At 51.1% G+C, this 14,277-nt stretch overlaps 1 protein-coding gene across 1 annotated transcript; it reads left to right on the forward strand.

Annotated features, from left to right (window-relative positions):
• The first annotated feature begins 429 nt into the window (after window positions 1-429).
• Window positions 430-13,840, forward strand: EPX (eosinophil peroxidase). Its single transcript, XM_068530341.1, has 12 exons — window positions 430-518; window positions 626-719; window positions 977-1,152; window positions 1,297-1,414; window positions 1,505-1,634; window positions 2,495-2,701; window positions 7,466-7,784; window positions 9,288-9,448; window positions 9,804-10,059; window positions 10,494-10,664; window positions 12,835-13,072; window positions 13,639-13,840. The coding sequence occupies exons 1-12, from the start codon at window positions 443-445 to the stop codon at window positions 13,838-13,840; spliced, it is 2,148 nt and encodes a 715-aa protein (XP_068386442.1). The 5' UTR covers window positions 430-442.
• The last annotated feature ends 437 nt before the right edge of the window (window positions 13,841-14,277 follow it).

Consider the following 14,277-nt stretch of genomic DNA (forward strand, 5'->3'; position numbering starts at 1 on the left):
GTCAGGGGCAGGACCAGGCGCAGCGCTCTTCTGAGGCACACCCAGCAAGTATTCACTGAGCGACATCTGTGTTCTAGGCACTGCTCTGGGCCCCGGGAGAAATATATCAGTGAACTCGATAGCAAAGAGGCTGGGGATGGAGTGAGCAGATGAAAGAACGTCTCCATGTTGGTGAGGGGTAAAGTGGGGTGTTTCAGTGTCACAGCTCCCCCCAAAATGAGAGGGAAGTTGCAGAGCTCCACCTCAAGAGGCTGGGCTTCTGAGGCCCGGAGCTCCCCTCCCTCCCCCAGGACAGGCTATAAAAGTCCCTTCCCAGCTACTTCCGCAGAAGAGCAAGAGGAGGTGAGAGGTCAGCTCAGCATCCTCTCTCGGTGAGGAGGCATTAGGGGACGCCCACCCGTGTGATCGCTTACCCCCCTGTGGCTGGGGTCTCACTGCAGAGATGAAGTTGCTCCTGGCCCTGGTGGGGCTCCTAGCCACCCTCATCCTGGCCCGGCTCTCTGAGGGCACCACCCCAGGTAATAGCCCCTTGGACAGCCAAGGAGGAGGGCAACGGAGGGGGAAGCACTTGGGTCTGAGGGACCTGTGGCTGTCCTGGACCCTAAGCCTCCTTCCCCCTGAACAGCCTCCCCTAGGGTGGTGGAGACCTCGGTCGTCCAGAGCTGCATAACAGAGGCCAAGTTGCTAGTGGATGCCGCCTACAATCAGACTGAGAGGAGGTGGGCCTGGGCCTGGGTCTGGGGACTGCGTGGGCCTGGGAGGGTTGACGATGGGGGATGGATGGACTCCAGCCAAGGTCATCTCACCCAACACCTGCCCCTGGGCACCTTGGGGCAGTGCCATGTCGGTAGAGAGCCTCCCTTCTATCCATCCTTCTGTCTGTTCACACTGTGCTGACTGCCCACTGCCCAGGTTGGGGCTCTGCTGGGTGTGTCTGCTTCCCCTCTCCAGCCCTCACTTCTCCTCTTCTGGGCAGCGTCAAGCAGCGCCTTCACACTGGCTTGGCCAGCCCCATGGACCTCCTGTCCTACTTCAAACAACCGGTAGCGGCCACCAGGAGAGTCATTCAGGCTGCCGATTATATGCATGTGGCCTTGGGACTGCTGGAAGAGAAGTTGCAACTCCAGGGGTCCAGATCCTTCAATGTCACTGGTACTGTGGAATGGAAGGAAGCCAGGAGGGGGTTGCAGGGTGCACGCCTTGGGGTGTTGGGAGGGGAGAGGGGAAAGGGATGGGAGGTACAGAACAGACCAGCTCTAGAAGAAGCTAGAACCCTGCCCACTGTCCCACCCCCAGATGTGCTAACGAAACCCCAAATGAGGCTGCTGTCCCAGGCCAGTGGCTGTGCAGCCCAGGATGAAGCCGAGAAGTGCAGTGACAAGTACCGCACCATCACTGGGAGATGCAACAACAAGTGGGTGCTGGGGCGGCACCTGACCTGGTGGGGCCCAGTTCCCTCCTCTCTTTCCCAACCCTGCTGACCCCAGCCCACCCATCGCTGCAGGAAGAGACCCTGGCTGGGGGCCTCCAACCAGGCCCTGGCGCGCTGGCTGCCAGCCGAGTATGAGGACAGGCTGTCTCTCCCCTTCGGCTGGACCCCCGGCAAGAGGCGCAACGGCTTCCTCCTCCCCCTGGTGAGTCAGGGCTGAGGGGCTGGAGGACGTTCCATCTCTTCTAAACATGGGGAATAAAAGCTCAGCCCGGAGTCGGACAGGGCTCGAACCAGGCTCTCCCACAGGCTGGCTGATGACTCTGGGCAAGGACTCCAGCTGAATCAGTTTCCTCAGCTGTAAAATGGCAGTAAAACCCACTTAATATTACTGTTGTGACTATTAAATAAAGTCCTGGATATAAACATCCATGTAGGATGTGATATATTAATGCTAGCCATTACAATATTGTTTTTTCTGAAAGAATTCATGTCAAAGTACCTTGCTAAATATAAGGAGCAATACATCTTAATGTAGTTCTATCTATTGACCTAAGCTATTTCATATTTAACAATTTATCAATCTTCTATTCATATGCCAAAATAACAATCTGTCATCTACCCATCTATCAACATCTATTTATCAATTTTTCTTCCGTTGGTCTTTCCATCTATCCAATTCTCTATTTATTATCCATCGCCTAGCAACCAATCCTTGCATCTATCAATCAGTTCTACCATCTAATTATCCATTAGTCTATAAATTGATCTATCAGTTTGATCTATTTATCTCTCTGGAGAAGCTGGTGGGGTCTGAGCCAGCCAACCTGGCCCGTCCCCTTCCTGGAATTACTCCTGGAATCCTCAGGAGCTGGGCTGGAGAGCATCCGTGTACGAATGACAGCCACATAGGAAGTGGGACAAAGCAGGAGAGAGGAGGGGAGGGCAGGGGAGGAGGAGAGACCGTACTAACTCCAGCAGGGGCAACCTGCCACCCCCTGAGTCCTGGGTTGGCTCTGACACCCTGCAGAGTCAGCGCCCCACGCTGATCTATCTCCCCACCAGGTCCGAGCCGTCTCCAACCAGATCGTGCGCTTCCCCAGCAAGAGGCTAACCTCCGACCAGGGCCGGTCCCTCATGTTCATGCAGTGGGGCCAGTTCATTGACCACGACTTGGACTTCGTCCCTGAGTCCCCAGCCAGAGTGGCCTTCACTGTGGGCGTCGACTGTGAGAGGACCTGTGCCCAGCTGCCCCCCTGCTTCCCCATCAAGGTACTTACCCCTGACTCCCAGGCTCCTGATGTGGCCTCCACCTCTGGCCGAGAGCTGGGGCTGGGCATCTGGCACCTAGTGCACCTGCCTTAAGGAGCTGCCTGTGACGCTGGAGTATCAGACAGAGACAAGATGCACAGTCCGGCACAGACGCCTGGTTCTGTGTGTGTTTGGGGGTGGGGGGGTGGGGGGCAACCTGCCAGGAGGTCCTGGTGCTGGCCTCACGGAAGGGGAAGAAGTTGAGACTAGCCTTGACCCCTGGGTCCCTTTCCAACAGGGGAAGTCTTTAGGGTCTCTTAGCTCTTGCCCTTCTCTCCCTCCTGGGGTGGTCTGAGGGCCCTGCAGTTCTCACCATTTCCTGGGATCGGGTTGTGAGCACGGTGCTCTCCTTCAGCTGAGAGACAAGGATGGTGCGGGACACTAGGGAAGAAAAGACGGGCTCCAGGGAGCACAGCCTCAGCTGGGGACAGAGGGGACCCTCTGTGCACACACACACACACACACACACACACACACACACACACACACACACACACATTCACTCGCCCCTACTGGGTAGGGCAACGTTCTCGTGACGTGACATGTGAGGGCCCCTGGCTGGCTCCTTCCTCAAGCTCCTCTGGGGAACTGTCCCCTATCTTCCTATTATACCTTTAGCTCTTGACTTTTATTTATTTATTTAATTTTTAACATCTTTATTGGCATATAATTGCTTTACAATGGTGTGTTAGTTTCTGCTTTATAACAAAGTGAATCAGCCATACATACACATACATCCCCATATCACCTCCCTCTTGCATCTCCCTCCCACCCTCCCTATCCCACCCCTCTAGGTGGTCACAAAGCATTGAGCTGATCTCCCTGTGCTATGCAGCTGCTTCCCACTAGCTATCTATTTTACATTTGGTAGTGTATATATGTCCACGCCACTCTCTCACTTCATCCCAGCTTATCCTTCCCCCTCCCTGTGTCCTCAAGTCCATTCTCTACATCTGCGTCTTTATTCCTGTCCTGCCCCTAGATTCCTCAGAACCTTTTTTTTTTTTTTTTTTTAGATTCCATATATATGTGTTAGCATACGATATTTGTTTTTCTCTTTCTGACTTACTTCACTCTGTATGACAGACTCTAGGTCCATCCACCTCACTACAAATAACTCAGTTTCGTTTCTTTTTATGGCTGAGTAATATTCCATTGTATATATGTGTCACATCTTCTTTATCCATTCATCTGTCGATGGACACTTAGGTTGCTTCCTTGTCCCGGCTATTGTAAATAGAGCTGCAATGAATGTTGTGGTACATGACTCCTTTTGAATTATGGTTTTCTCAGGGTATATACCCCGTAGTGGGATTGTTGGGTTATATGGTAGTTCTGTTTTTAGTTTTTTAAGGAACCTCCATACTGTTCTCCATAGTGGCTGTATCAAGTTACATTCCCACCAACAGTGCAAGAGGGCTCCCTTTTCTCCACACCCTCTCCAGCATTTATTGTTTGTAGATTTTTTGATGATGGCCATTTTGACTATTTCCTTACCCATATTAGGGAAGTTTTCAACTGTAATCTCTTCAAATACTTTCTCAGTCCCTTTTTTTCCCTCTTCTTCTTCTGGGACCCCTATAATTTGAATGTTGGTGCGTTTAATGTTGTCCCAGAGCTCTCTGAGATTGTCCTCAATTCTTTTCATTCTTTTTTCTGCTCTGCGGTAGTTATTTCCACTATCTTATCTTCTAGGTCACTTATCCGTTCTTCCGCCTCAGTTATTCTGCTATTGATTCCTTCTAGAGAATTTTTAATTTCATTTATCATGTTGTTCATCATTGTTTGTTTGCTCTTTAGTTCTTCTATGCCCTTGTTAAACGTTTCTTGTATTTTCTCCATTCTATTTCCAAGATTTTGCATCATCTTTACTATCATTACTCTGAATTCTTTTTCAGGTAGACTGCCTATTTCCTCTTCATTGTTTGGTCTGGTGGGTTTTTGTCTTGCTCCTTCATCTGCTGTGTGTTTCTGTTTCTCTGTCTTCTCATTTTGCTTAACTTACAGTGTTTGGGGCCTCCTTTTCGCAGGCTGCAGGTTCGTAGTTCCCATTGTTTTTGGTGTCTGCCCACATTGGGTAAGGTTGATTCAGTGGGTTGTGTAGGCTTCCTGGTGGAGGGGACTAGTGCCTGTGTTCTGGTGGATGAGGCTGGATCTTGTCTTTCTGGTGTGCAGGACCACATCCGGTGGTGTGTTTTGGAGTGTCTGTGACCTTATTAAGATTTTAGACAGCCTCTCTGCTAATGGGTGGGTTTGTGTTCCTGTCTTGCTAGTTGTTTGGCATAGGGTGTCCAGCACTGTAGCTTGCCTGTCGTTGAGTGGAGCTGGGTCTTAGCATTGAGATGGAGATCTCTGGGAGAGCTTTAACCGTTTGATATTATGTGGAGCTGGGAGGTCTCTGGTGGACCAATGTCCTGAACTCAGCTCTCCCACCTCAGAGGCACAGGCCTGACACCCAGCCAGAGCACCAAGACCATGTCAGCCACATGGCTCAGAAGAAAAGGGAGAAAAAAAGAAAGAAAGAAAGAAACAAAGAGAGAAAGAAAGAGAGAAAGAAAATAAAGTAAAATAAAGTTATTAAAATAAAAAATTTATTAAAAATTTAAAAAAATCTTAAGTAATAAAAAAAAAGAAAGAAAGAAGAGAGCAACAAACCAAAAAACAAATCCACCAATGATAACAAGCGCTTAAAACTATAGTAAAAACAACAACAACAACAACAAAAAAAACAGACAGAACCCTAAGACAAATGGTAAAAGCAAGGCTATACAGACAAACTCACACAAAGAAGCATACACAGACACACTCACAAACAGAGAAAAAGGAAATATATATATATATCTATATATAAAAAAAATGGAAGAGAGCAACTAAATCAATAAACAAACCTACCAATGATAATAAACTCTAAATACTAAAGTAAGATAAACATAAAACCAGAAATAAATTAGATGCCAAAAGCAAACCGCAAGTCTACAGTTGCTCCCAAAGTCCACTGCCTCAGTTTTGGGATGAGTCGTTGTCTATTCAGGTATTCCACAGATGCAGGTACATCAAGTTGACTGTGGAGATTTAATCCGCTGCTCCTGAGGCTGCTGGGAGAGATTTCCCTTTCTCTTCTTTGTTCGCACAGCTCCCGGGGTTCAGCTTTGGATTTGGCCCCACCTCTACGTGTAGGTCGCACTCTGGTGTCTGTTCTTCACTCAGACAGGATGGGGTTAAAGGAGCAGCTGATTCGGGGGCTCTGGCTCACTCAGGCGGAGGGTGGGGTGGAGGGAGGGGTACAGATGCGGGGCGAGCCTGCGACGGCAGAGGCCGGCGTGACATTGCAGCAGCCTAAGGCGCCGTGTGTTCTCCCGGGGAAGTTGTCCCTGGATCATGAGACCCTGGCAGTGGCGGGCTGCACAGGCTCCCGGGAGGGGTGGTGTGGATAGTGACCTGTGCTCGCACATAGGCTTCTTGGTGGCGGCGGCAGCAGCCTTAGCGTTTCATGCCCGTCTCTGGGGTCCGCGCTGATAGTCGCAGCTCGCGCCCATCTCTGGAGCTCCTTTAGGCGGCGCTCTGAATCCCCTCTCCTCGTGCACCAGGAAACAAAGAGGCAAGAAAAAGTCTCTTGCCTCTTCGGCAGCTCCAGACTTTTTCCTGGACTCCCTCCCGGCTAGCTGTGGCACACTAGCCCCTTCAGGCTGTGTTCACGCCGCCAACCCCAGTCCTCTCCCTGGGATCTGACTTCCGAAGCCCGAGCCTCAGCTCCCAGCCCCGCCCGCCCCGGCGGGTGAGCAGACAAGCCTCTCGGGCTGGTGAGTGCTGCTCGGCGCCGATCCTCTGTGCGGGAATCTCTCCACTTTGCCCTCCGCACCCCTGTGGCTGGGCTCTCCTCCGTGGCTCCGAAGCTCCCCCCCTCCACCACCCGCAGTCTCGGCCCGCGAAGGGGCTTCCTAGTGTGTGGAAACCTTTCCTCCTTCACAGCTCCCTCCCACTGGTGCAGGTCCTGTGCCTATTCTTTTGTCTCTGTTATTTCTTATTTCTTTTGCCCTACCCAAGTACGTGGGGGAGTTTCTTGCCTTTCGGGAGGTCTGAGGTCTTCTGCCAGCGTTCAGTAGGTGTTCCGTAGGAGCTGTTTCACATGTAGATGTATTTCTGATGTATTTGTGGGAAGGTGATCTCCGCGTCTTACTCCTCCGCCATCTTGAAGGTCTCCCTAGCTCTTGACTTTTAAACCAAGCATAGCAAATGCCACCTCAATTTAGAGTTACATTACTCTATGTGCAGGTCTGTTTTCACTGAATTGCCAGCTTCCTGCAACTTGTCCTGCGTTTCCTCGACCTTCACAGTCTCCGAGGCACCCGGCACAGAAAGGGGCTTAGGAAATGTCTGTTGAATTGAATGGAATGAAAGGAGCACAAGCCTCATGTCAGGAGAACTAGGTTCTAATCCCTCCTCTCCCGCTAACGAGTTGTCACTTCCCCTCTCTGAGCCTCAGTTTCCCCACCTGTAAAGTGAGGATCTAAGGCCTCGTCCATTTCTAACTTTTCATGACTCTATGACACAACGTGCTAAGGATGCTCAGATGACCTGGTGAGCAGCGTGAGTCTGGATGAGTCGAGGAGGGCTCCCTGGAAAAAGGGAGTTTTGAGCAAGGTTTTGAAGCAGGTGGGGGATGACCAGGAGGAGTGAGCTTGCTCGGGAGGGGCCCCAGTGTCACTGGCTCCTCTTCCACCTCAGATCCCGCCCAATGACCCCCGCATCATGAACCAGTGTGACTGCATCCCCTTCTTCCGTTCGGCACCCTCGTGCCCCCAAAACAAGAACAAAGTCCGCAACCAGATCAACGCGCTCACCTCCTTCGTGGATGCCAGCATGGTGTACGGCAGCGAGGACGCCCTCGCCCTGCGGCTCCGCAACCAGACCAACCAGCTGGGGCTGCTGGCCGTCAACACCCGCTTCCATGACAACGGCCGGGCACTGCTGCCCTTCGACAATCTGCACGAAGACCCCTGCCTGCTCACCAACCGCACCGCGAACATCCCCTGCTTCCTGGCAGGTCAGACTCGGGGGTCGGAAGGAGGAAACACCCAGTCCCTGGGTTCTGGGTTGGGAAAGCCTGGTGGGACTCGATGGGGGTGCATGGCTTCAGACCTCAATATTAGACACACAGATCTGTGCACAGTCTTCCCAGAATCAGTAAGTTGGAAGGAGCCCCTTTGTGAACCCGGTGTGTGGCCGGAGATCACCACTTGACTCTCTTCGGTGAAAAGGGACTCACCCCCTCTGCTGTTCATCTGGAGCGGCGCTGACTGCAGAAAGCCCCTCCCCCCCCCCCCCCCCCATTTTGATCCAGTGCCCATCTGTGGCTCTTCATCATGCTTCTAGAACCTCAGAGAAAAAGCTCTATCTTTCACACAGTAATAGCCTCTTTAATTACCTGAAAGTAGCTTTCACTTCCACCAAATATTTTTTTCTTCTCTGGGCTAAATTCCCTGAGAATCTTCAGTTTCCCCCCTGCTCTTGCTAGACACTGTCACCTGGTACCTTCTTCTGGATGCATAATCTGAACTCTCCTGGGGGTCTTTGCCCCTGCCCCCCCCCCCCATGCTGGTTATCATAACGATGGTCATTGCTTCTGGTTATTTAATATATTTAAATGTGCCATCTCTAATCCTTACAGCAGCCCTGAAAGGAGAGCATTATTAGCGCCCTCGTTTTGCAGATGAGACACTCAGGGAAGATAACTAATGCGCTCCAGAGCAGAGTGTCAGATGGCAGAGTCCACGGTGAGGACTTAAGTCAGTGTAGTGGCCAGGTCTGGGCTCTCTCCACTCTGCTCCACCACCTCCTTTGCAGGGAGTCAGCTCCAGCCCCTTTTCTAAGGATTGTATGTTTCTTTGCTCCTGGCAAGAGCGGCATGCACCTTCACCAGAGGTTTACTTAAGAGTAGATTGAATAAGACCACATACAAGGGCTTAGTTCAAAGCCAGCAAATGACTGTGTGTAAGGCCACCTTCAGGAATGTACTTTCCTTCCCGGCCTCTAGGAGAAGGTCTGGCTACAGGAACAGGCTCTGCCCAACCTTCCTTCTTTCTCCTTCCATGGGGCTCCCTCGGGAGGGTAGCATGACACCAAGCCCAAAGCTGGGGAGAGGTCCAGCCCCTGGAAGAGAATGTGCAGAAGGATGCAACCCACAGGACAGGTTCCTAGAGTCACCCAGGACCCTCCACCAGCTGTGGATCTGGTAATCCTGCAGAGCAGAATCATTAGGCAAAAGGGTTCCTGCCTAAGACCAGCAGCTGCCCTGGGCCACCTCACGCAAGCTCATTCCAGTAACTTAGGGACCCGAGACTCCACTGTCCTCCCACTCCTGGCCCATTGTGTTTGTCAGTGGAGCCTCACAGCACAGCTGAGGAGATGGAGGTCCATGAGGGCCAGGAATTTGGCCCAGGTCACAAAATCCCACCACCTCTTTCTAGTCCCCAGAGCTCTGTCTGCCTTAGCAGAAAGACATTGCTCTGGGAAGGACTATGGTGACTCTGAACTTGGGGTTTTCAAGGTGACAGCCGGTCAACCGAAACCCCGAAACTGGCAGCCATGCACACCCTCTTTGTGCGAGAGCACAACCGGCTGGCAACTGAGCTGAGACACCTGAATCCTCAGTGGACCAGTGACAAGCTGTACCAGGAGGCTCGGAAGATCGTGGGGGCCATGGTCCAGGTAGGGGGCCCTGGGTCCCAGCATCCCTTAGAAGGCAATCTGGCGTGAGAAGCCATCCTGGGGGATGTGCCTCAAGTCAGCTAGGTCTGGGTGATTGGGAGTGGTCCTGAGATCCGACCTGTATCCCCAACACTGCCACTAACTCTCTCTGTGACCCCGTTCATGTCACCCAGCCTCTCTGGGCCTCAGTATCTCCATCAGACAATGGGAAATTAACATCACCACATTTGACATACTGCCAATAAAGAATCAGTATGTCTGAGCAGCCCTTCAAAAAGCAAAAGGTCTGTCCAAAGGCAAGGGAGTGGGGTGGGTGGCCACTAAGGTAACGTTCCTCCTCCATCTTTTCTTCCAGATCATCACCTACCGGGACTTTCTGCCCTTGGTTCTGGGCAAGGCCAGGGCCAGGAAAACCCTGGGGCCCTACCAGGGGTACCGTTCCAATGTGGACCCCCGTGTGGCCAACGTCTTCACCCTGGCCTTCCGCTTCGGCCACACCATGATCCAGCCCGTCATGTTCCGCCTGGATAGCCGGTACCAGGCCTCAGCACCCAACTCGCGGGTCCCACTCAGCTCCGCCTTCTTCGCCAGCTGGAGAATCGTGCACGAAGGTGACCAGGTTTTCCAGAGGCAGACAGGGCGAGGGGGTGGGGCCCAGCTTAGTGCCGGAGGCCAGGCTACTGCTCAGGCTACTGCTAATCATCTCCCCAAGCAAGTGAAAACAAGGCAGGTGCCACCAAGACCCTCAGTCACGGGCCTCCCATCCCCTCCACGATTAGAGGATTTCTAAAAGGGGAGGAGACTGGTGGTTGTGGTCCTGAAAGGAGCTTGCCTTCCACTCCTTCTCGGAGAAGTGGGGGTGATTGCTTTTCTTGCCGGCTCCAGCTCCCTTCATGTCCACCCAGGCCGCTGTTTCCGGACACAAACATTATAGAATGTAAGTGACTGGCTTGTCCAGCTCTGAGCTAGCTTGGCATCATGTGATGACCCTAGGGGCTTCCAGGAGGCTGGTCCAATCTGTGCTGCTCATATTCCCCGCCACCAGGTGGCATCGACCCCATCCTCCGAGGCCTCATGGCCACCCCTGCCAAGCTGAACCGTCAAGATTCCATGTTAGTGGATGAGCTCCGGGACCGGCTGTTTCAGCAAGTGAGAAGGATCGGGCTGGACCTGGCAGCTCTCAACATGCAACGCAGCCGGGACCATGGCCTCCCAGGTGAGGGGGCTGCCCGCCCCTTCCCAGGCTTCCCCAGAGCAGGGTTGCTGGTGATGGTTGGTTGGGGGGAGGGTTCAGAGAAGACCCTTGGCGCCTCCTTTCTGACTGGGACTGTCTATAGGATGTGCTGAGGCTGATGCAGCAAAGCATCCCTGGGACCTCGTTGTTGCTGTTCTGCCACATCTTCTCCATCCTCCATAGGGTCTCTAGCTTTAGGGTCACAACAGGACCAGGACTTGGACGCAGGAGCTGAAGGACACAGGACACAAAGGAGATCAGGACTTTCCAAGTAGAGAAAAACAGTGGCTTTAAAAGGCAGGGAAGAGCTGTTCCATGCCCCACCACCCTGGCAAGATCCAGGGAGGCAGTTCCAGGGATATAGAAACTGGCTCTTGGCTCTAATTGGGCAAAGAGCCTGAGAGGCAGGGAACAGGTGGAGTAAAGGTAAGACTGCCTTGGTTGTTTGGTGAGGCCACAGAAAGACTTTATCCCAGGAAATAAGAAAAATTAGGCACTTTTGCTAGGATCTTTAATGGATATTAACTCTTTTAGTCCTCCCAATGACCTTGAAAAGCAGCTGTGACAGACATTTTTATAAATGAGGAAATAAACTCAGAGACATCTAGTAATTGGCCCAAGCCCACATAACTAGGAAGTAGTAAAATTCGAATCAGCTTCAAAATTTCTCCTTTCGTCCCCCTGTTCAATCCACGATGTTAGGGGAAGGCTTTGGCCACAGCCTCGTTCATCTCTCCCTCTCCCCATCTCCTACTTCCCTGTCTAAATACAACCCGAAGCCCCATCTGCCTCTGCTAATTTTTGGCCGTGAATAATAAAGGGTGGGCAATTTCTACTGCACCTAACACAGCCCCTGGCTGGCACACAGCAGGCACTCAAGAACCTGAGTTTCTTTCCTTCCCTACGCTTGGGTGCTCCTGACAGCTAGTGTCGTGGGTGCCCCCTGCTGGAGATCTGATATTGCTAGCTGCCCAAGTTGCCACACAGTGAGTTTCTGTACCCTCTAAACTGTCCCAGAAATAGTGTACTGATCATAACTCTTGCAGTCTCCTCCAATCCCTTCCCAAATTTGGAATTGGAAGGCCTGGTTTGAACTCCACTTAACGGTGGGGTGACCTTGGAAAAGTCACAGTTGCTCAAGCTCAGCGAATATCCATTGATAACATGGGGATTACAAAGTACCTCACAAAAATGTGAGGATCCTGAGAGATATCCACACAGCAGTGCTCAGTAATGGTGAAACATTATATGGTTTTCCTTTGTTCAGCTTGGGGGATGGTGTTTGGGAGTTGTAGTTCAATGGACAACGTTGGGCTGGTGTTTCTTTAAGTCATGGCAAAGCTATCTTCCTCCTATCTTAATGGTCCCCATCATATCATGTGACTTGTCCTGGTGTGGGATCCTGATGGCTGAGAAATCAGTATGGTCTTTGTTAGTTTCTGAGTAGGTGAAAAAAAATTTTTAATTTTAGTTAAAATTTTAATTTTAAATTATATTGAGATATAATTAACATATCACAAAATTTACCAATGTAAAGTATATAATTCAATGATTTTAGTATATTTAGAGTTGTGCATCATATCTAATATCAGAACATTTTCATCACTCACAAAAGAAACCTAGTAATAATAGTCACTCCCCATCCCCACTCCAGCCCCTGACAATTACTAATCTTCTATCTCTACATATTTGCCTATTCTGGACCTTTCATATAAATGGAATCATACAGCATGTGGTCCTCTTCTGAGTAGATAAATTTTATCCATGATTTCCATTTCTTGGTTCATTCACTCATTTATTCATTCGGGCATTCTACAAATCTGAGAGTCTTTTCTGTTCTAGGTAATGTCTTACTTGTGCCTGATTAATGCCACGATAATATCATTGTGATTGTGAGTGTTGGGTTACGACAGCTTCTTACATTAGGACACTCTTCAGTGTGTGCACAAAGCATGGCTGTCTGCTCGCACTGAAAATTAAGAGGGCAGTGGTTTGGTCTTTGGAAGGTTCAAGGCCTCTTCTGCCAGCAGGGATTTTGTTCTGCCCAATATTGCCTGACCACAGAGCTCCATCAGGAGAAATCGCGGCGAGCAGAAGTTAATGGGAATCTGCAGGGGTAAGACTAAACTGCTCCTGTCCCCTTTCCCTACAGGGTACAATGCTTGGAGGCGCTTCTGCAGGCTCTCCCAGCCCCGGAATCTGGCACAGCTTAGCCGGGTTCTGAAAAACCAGGGTTTGGCAAGGAAGTTCCTGAATCTCTATGGAACACCTGACAACATTGACATCTGGACTGGGGCCATCGCAGAGCCTCTTTTGCCAGGGGCCCGAGTGGGGCCTCTTCTGGCTTGCCTTTTTGAGAACCAGTTCAGAAGAGCCCGAAATGGAGACAGGTAAGTGCCCCTACCCTAAAGGGACCAGCCCCAGAGGCAGGGCAGAAAAGCACTAGAATTTCAAGACTCAGAAATGAGAGAAAGTACTCTTTTTAGCTTCATCTCTTCCAAGTACACAGGATCCGAGACCAGGAGCTCCTCCCTGGAGAGCTTGGTAAGAGGCAGAGAGAGCACTTGCCTGAGTTGGGGGCACCTTTAACTCAGGAGAGAGACTTCTCAGCCTCACTGTTCCAGGCTTAAGGATCCCAGAAAACATGGGCACAAAAGCTAAATCTGGTTTCCCTCCAATAAGCTTGTGGTTTAAGACTTGACTTCTTATTTGGATTTGGCATTTACCTGGGTTCAAATCCAGTCCTGGCTACTTAAATTACTGTGCAATTAATACCGGGCAATTTACTAGACTGCTGAACTTGTTTCTTCCTTTATAAAATGGGAATCATACCTATTTTGCAGGGATTCTGGAGAATTGAATGAAATAATGTATGTAAAGTACCTCACACACAGCAGGTGCTCATTCCTGTTCATCCCTGCCAAACTTCACCCACATCTCTCCACTGTCTTGGTAGGTTCTGGTGGCAGAAACAGGGTGTTTTCACCAAGACACAGCGCAGGGCCCTGAGCCGCATCTCCTTGTCTCGAATTGTGTGTGACAACACTGGTATCACCACCGTTCCGAGGGACATCTTCAGGGCCAACATCTACCCCCAGGGCTTTGTGCCCTGCACCTGCATCCCCAGCCTGAACCTGTCAGCCTGGAGAGGCAGATGAGGCTTCTGCAGGTAAGGGGGACCTCCTCCAACAGCCCTGGGCTGGGTCAGGTCCTCACTTCCTTCCCTGGACAGGACAGCTGAGTCCTCTCAGGCCCCTAAGCAGAAACAACAGAACTTGTCTCTAGCAACAGATCATGCTCTCACAGTGGCTTCCCAGTACGCTAGCCTCTGGGTTGATAGTTAATCCCAGGGCCCAGGACTTTGAGGGGCAATTAGGAAGTATCCAACTAGCCTCCGCTTGGTCATCAACACCCTAAGAACAGCTCAATCTCTGGACATCCAGCAAGTTCCTCACTTGCCCACTTGTGCTGCTTCCACAGGAGTCCATCCCAAGCCTCTGACCTTGGAGACCTTGGAGACAAGGAAACCTGGGGAAGACCACAAGGCTACCTCCTCCCCTGGAGCAACTGCTTCCTGCTGATGCTTTTGCTGGCT

Source organism: Eschrichtius robustus, chromosome 20 (genome assembly GCF_028021215.1).
Source record: "Eschrichtius robustus isolate mEscRob2 chromosome 20, mEscRob2.pri, whole genome shotgun sequence".
In the NCBI taxonomy this organism is placed as follows: Eukaryota; Metazoa; Chordata; class Mammalia; order Artiodactyla; family Eschrichtiidae; genus Eschrichtius; species Eschrichtius robustus.

Bases quoted from the DNA above. Each gene is read 5' to 3' on its own strand.
- EPX (XM_068530341.1), top strand. From the start codon at position 443: ATGAAGTTGCTCCTGGCCCTGGTGGGGCTCCTAGCCACCCTCATCCTG. The intron at 1,635-2,494 runs GTGAGTCAGGGC...TCTCCCCACCAG, and splicing joins ACGGCTTCCTCCTCCCCCTG to GTCCGAGCCGTCTCCAACCA. The intron at 9,449-9,803 runs GTAGGGGGCCCT...CTTTTCTTCCAG, and splicing joins TCGTGGGGGCCATGGTCCAG to ATCATCACCTACCGGGACTT.